We start from the raw sequence: 5,562 nt of genomic DNA, 5'->3' as shown, positions 1-5,562 counted from the left end.
AAGGATGTTTCATTTTGTATTGTCTATATGGGTATATCTCTGGGAATCCCTCTGTACTTGTAGGTTTTGAATGAGGATGAGGAACAGGAATGCCAGATGGATACATCTGGACCATAGATGCGCAGTCAGAACCTGCTCGTATGCCAACACCCAGATGAACAGACTGATTCTCTGATTTGAAAAAGACATGCTGCTAAATACCTTTAAAAAAATGCCTGAGAACAAGCAAATTTAAGTAACTGTTTGCTCAACGCAGAAAAGAACTGACTCTCAAACACATATTCAAACAAATCGTATTTGGCCATGTCCAAAGACACCTGCACATGGAGACTTCCATTCTTGAAGGAGTCCATCACAGAACTGTACATACTCCTGCAGCCAGACGTATGACAGGGACAACTCTGTCAGTGGTTGTAAAGGCAACAACTGCCTTGATATTTATGCTGTTGGGTCCTTCCATGCAACAGCAGAAGATGGCTGCCAAATCTCCCAACCTCCTGTGCTCAGTTGCAACATGCAAGGTCACTGATGCTTTGTTTACCTGGGCAGTCAGTTCATCTATTTTCCCCATTGAAAACATAGTGCAACATGAGCGATCCATATATTTTTACCATCTGACTGGCTTCCCTAAAGTTCAAACCATTATTGATGGTTGCCATACGTGGCCATACAGATCACAATCCCAAATACCATCCCTTTCATGAACAGAAATGATTTCACTCTATGAATGTGCTGCTGGTCTGGGACTCTAGGTACAGAATCATGTGTATGAATGCCCACTATTCTGGCAGTTCCCATACCCATGATTCACTCACTTTATCTCCAAAACAATACCTTGGAATGGTGTTGTTCTGCCTCTGGACATTGCTTCTGCCATTTTGTAAATTTGGAAACAGGTTCCTTTTGAGCAGCATCAATAGCTCTTTAACAAACTGCTGGCTCTTGAAAGTGTTATGTTCATTAATAAATAGACATTCTTATCATGAACACAGCTAGCTTCTAGCTAGTCATTTATTCAGTACACCTTCTCTAGGTACAGTATCTGTGGAGATGCTGCATGTGTGCTCCTGTGTGCAGGCTGCCATCTTGACTGTTGCCTTGTGGGTAGCCTAGCCTCATGGGTAATGTAGTCTTAATGTTATGTATAGCTGGGTAGTGTAGTTTTATACATACAGCTATATACAGCTCTACTGCTCCACCTAGTGTCCACCACAGAATGACATGTTATTGATCACTACAGAAAGGAATTAATATCTGCATGCTACCAGCTTCCACTGTGCTCTGGAAGTGTTGAAAATGTATTTAAATGAGCATTTTTGTTTAATAATTGGCTTGGTATGGGTTTCTTTAATCTGCTGTGGTAGTTAAAGCATTAGGAACCAGCTTTATTCACAGAAATCATGTCCCAGCTTAACTTGATTGGTGCAACAATTAGTCAGTTTGTCTGAGGCAGGTTCCAAGAGAGGGGCCAAGCTTTTCAATTCAAATACAAGAAACTGTGGGGATTTGTTCGGATATGTGTTTGAGAGTCAGTTCGTTACTGCGTTGAGCAAGCAGTTACTTAAATTTGCTTGTTCTCAGGCACTTTTTAAGGTATTTAGCAGCATGTCTTTTTCAAATCAGAGAATCAGTCTGTTGACTTCAAAGAGAAATAATGAGGAAACTTCCATAGGTGATAAGAAAAATGGCGACGTGAAGACATTACTTGTATCATAGTTTAGAACAGCAGTTGTAAAATATTAAGTTATTTTCTACTGCACGAGGAGCTAGTAACTATTGGCAAAATAAATGTCATATTCTACCAGGCCCTTGTTCTTTTACTGTTCAATAAATTTGTTTGGCAGTTAAAGCTTAAGTCACAGTCTACTGTAGTGTTATTGAGATTTTTGATTATTTAGCTTAGGAGGATTTTTGGATTCATTTATATTAAAGTGGTGCTATTAAGTTAAATTCAGCTGGCATGGGGTAAAATCTACACAAAGCACAAATTTCTGGGAATGAGGATTAGATCCAGATGAAATGTCTGTCCAGGATGGTGGTTCTTGCATAACATATCAGTTCAAGACAATGAAGTTAATTAAAATGTTTTAGTGACATACACACCGAACATGTTGGAAAGGCTTAATTCATTTCAGCCCGTCAGGGGTTGGATGTGGAAGAATAAACTGCCAGGGGACCCACACCTACTGGACCGTGGTATTCCCCCAATATACATAGCTGATAGTTGTGAGCTGGCTGCTCACAATGCTATTGAACAACTGGACAAGATCAGTGACAGTTTTCCTGTAGATCCAAACAGCGTTGAGTCCCTTATTTGAACAGCTATGTTGGCTCTTGGCTCTAAAGTTATTAGTCGTTGTCATAGGCAAATGGCAGAAATAGCAGTAAAGCCAAGTGCCATCATAGCTGTTTGAATAAGGGCACTTAGTGGGGCAGTAGCAGGTTTTATTGGCAGCTGACTGGCCAATCTCCAGCAAACAAAACTGGGCAATGTTTGGAGGTCACGTTTTTAGCTTCCTGCTTAGGTGGAACACGAGTCTGCAGAAATTTGAAGTGGAAATAGTCACAAAGGGAAAGATCCTCTTCCTAAGATTAAAAATGACCAGTTTGGGGGATTTGCTACTCTGTAGAGTGAATTTACCTCATTAACAGGGGTAGAGTTCCAGATTTACTAGAATGGTTCCAGGGATGAGGGATTACAGTTATGGAGAAGCTGGGGCTGTTCTCCTTAGAGCACAGAAGGCTAAGAGGAGATTTCATAGCGGTGTTTAAAATCATGAAGCGTTTAGATAGAGTAAATAAAGAGAAACTGTTTCCAGTGGCTAAGGGGTCGATAACCAGAGGGCACAGATTTAAGGTGATTGGAAAAGTACCAGAGGCGACATGTAGAACAACTTTTTTGTGCAATGAATGGTAAGGATTTGGAACGCACTGCCTGAAAGAGTGCTGAATACAGGTTCAATAGTAGCTTTCAAAAGGGAATTGGATAAATACTTGAAGGAGAAAAAAATGCAGGAATATGGGGAACGAGCGGGGGAGTGGGACTGACTGGATTGCTCTTCGAAAGAGCCATACTGTACTATTCTATGATTCTATGAGAGTCCCATACTTTGTTATTTTCTATGTTACAAGGAGTGTTATGAAAAAAAGTAAAATCTACAGAAAACTGTATTCTGTTGGTTTATATGTTGCATGTAAAATCGTCCAGGTTGTTGGTTTAGAATTAGTTTCAACCCCCCACAGTTAGTGTACCTTCATGTTACGTGCACGTTGAGATGATTCATGTTAGGTGCAGATTGAGATATGTGTGAGATTACAGTATCCAATTCACACACAGAGGGGTGTCATTGTCAAGACCCCCGGCTCACACTGTGGTATGACTAACTATTAGATAGCAAAGATTGTAGGGGATGCAGGGCCTGCTTGTGGGAGAGACTGTTGGCACTGCACCTGAAAGAATATCTAATGCAAATCCCACATTTGAAACAGCGTTCGTTATGAACAGAAACGGTATTTGTTCATCTTGGCCTTTTCTAAAACGATTCAACAAACGGCTATGTGTTGAGGTTTCGTTAGGAACATAAGAACTCCGAGGTTTCGTTCAATTCAATCTGGTTCACATTTGTTTCCCTTGGGATGGAGTACATCCATACTGACGTCAGCAAGAGTCGTTTCCAAATCCGCAAAGTAGGGGGTAATGAGCAAGTTTCATAAATTGGAGCATGTTTCGGACTGGGCGCACTTTAAATCCCCGCAAATAGAAGTGAGGCGCCAACAGGGGAACTTCGCTTCAGGAATTGAATGCAGACTGTACGTTGCGAAGACAGAAAGAATTATGGATCTGTTCAGAAAAATCGTTCTCCTGTCCACGCTCCTCATAATCGCGGATTCTGCCCCACCGACTTGCTACTCGGCGGTTTTGAAGTTAAGTAAAAGAATTACGGAGTCGATGGAAAGATTAGAGACTTTTCCGATCACGGTAAATCCTAACGGCAATCTGTGGACTTGATTATTCATTTGTGTTTGTACACTAGTTACATGATTGTGTTTCTTCCACAGAGGCGTTGTCTTGCTAACCTCCCAAAGCTCTACATTGACGTGCATGTAAGTAATTGTGACTTTTAAGAAAATATAGTTTGGGTGTAATTATTGTTTGTGCCTATACTGATTTATCCTTGATAAAAAAAATATTGACGAAGGAATATATTCACGTTTCAGAACTCTTGTGTGATGATCAAACTTCGCGATCATATCTATGCTTTGGAAAATCTCATCACTCCCCAGTGCAAGGAGCTGAAGAGAATTGCTTTTCTGAAAGTGCGCATCGGGCGCTTGTATAATATGATCAACCGACTCTGCTACCGGGTAACGTACACACCGTCGCTGTCACCTTCTCCGTTTGGGTATTTTTCCCGGCCAGGTCTATAGAGAGGGCTGTCATTTGCGCTTTCGCGTTGCAAATGTGGCACCAGAGGACGATACACTAACAAGGATATGAAAGAAAGACACTTGCATTTATATAGCGCCTTTCACGACCACCGGACGTCCCAAAGCGCTTTTACAGCTAATGAAGTACTTTTTGAAGTGTCGTCGCTGTTTGAATGTGGGCAACGCTGGCAGTCAATTTGCACACAGCAAGCTCCCACAAACAGCAATGTGATAATGACCAGATAATCTCTTTTTGTTATGTTGGTCCAGGGATAAATATTGGCCAGGACAGTAGGGCTAACTCCCGTGCTCTTCTTCAGAATAGTGCCAGGGGATCTTTTACGTCCACCTGAGAGAGCAGACGGGGCCTCGGTTTAACGTCTCATCCAAAAGACGGCACCTCCGACAGTGGCAGCACTCCCTCAGCACTGCACTGGAGTGTCAGCCTAGATTTTTGTGCTCAAGTCTTTGGAGTGGGACTTGAACCCACGACCTCCTGACTCGCAGTTCTATTGTAGTCAATGGAACTGCGTATAACGGGCGGCCAATCCGATACCGCCTGTTTTTCGCCACCGCCCGAGATGAATTTCTAGGCCTATACGCCTGCTCTTGATATACTAATCCTCATTTTTATTTTGTTTCTAGTTAGGTAGTATTGGGTGCACCAAGAGCATGTTTACTTCATACCTCTGTATCCACTTCAGTGCCATTAATTACACTTGTCGTTTCACAGGACCTTGTGTTCTTTGTTGATGATTGCGAGGCACTGGAACACCCGCCTCCTCCACCAGATCCTGAAGACGAACTCCTGAAATGAAAACTTCTGCTTCGGAGATGGAGTGGGTTTAAATTGTGCCATAATAGTTCAAACGACATACAACAGCCTTAGAATATGCAATCAATATATGGTATTATTTTAACCATAAGGCATTTTTTTTTATATAGTAGGGAGGGTAGTGTTTCTGCTGAATAATGATTTGCTGTCTTGTATGCAATGGGCAAATTAGTTTAAGTGCTTACTTTATGAGGGGGGGGAACTTAAGCGTAGTTTATGCTAACTTCAGCGTTCTGATTGGTGCTGTAATATACAAACATGAATAATGTAAACAAAATAAATGGCAGTGTTTTCATTTA

General features: G+C 41.6%; 1 protein-coding gene across 1 annotated transcript; it reads left to right on the top strand.

Moving 5' to 3' along the window:
* Positions 1–3,642: 3,642 nt before the first annotated feature.
* LOC147122621 (cytokine-like protein 1) lies at positions 3,643–5,562 on the top strand. The gene is made up of 4 exons (XM_086003593.1): positions 3,643–3,979; positions 4,060–4,104; positions 4,219–4,365; positions 5,162–5,562. The coding sequence occupies exons 1-4, from the start codon at positions 3,698–3,700 to the stop codon at positions 5,243–5,245; spliced, it is 558 nt and encodes a 185-aa protein (XP_085859719.1). The 5' UTR covers positions 3,643–3,697; the 3' UTR covers positions 5,246–5,562.

Source organism: Somniosus microcephalus, chromosome 2 (genome assembly GCF_052327205.1).
Source record: "Somniosus microcephalus isolate GS21.2 chromosome 2, FLI_Smic_1.0, whole genome shotgun sequence".
NCBI lineage: Eukaryota > Metazoa > Chordata > Chondrichthyes > Squaliformes > Somniosidae > Somniosus > Somniosus microcephalus.
Note: the sequence above shows the minus strand (reverse complement) of the source record. Positions and strands in the feature narration are given on the sequence as shown.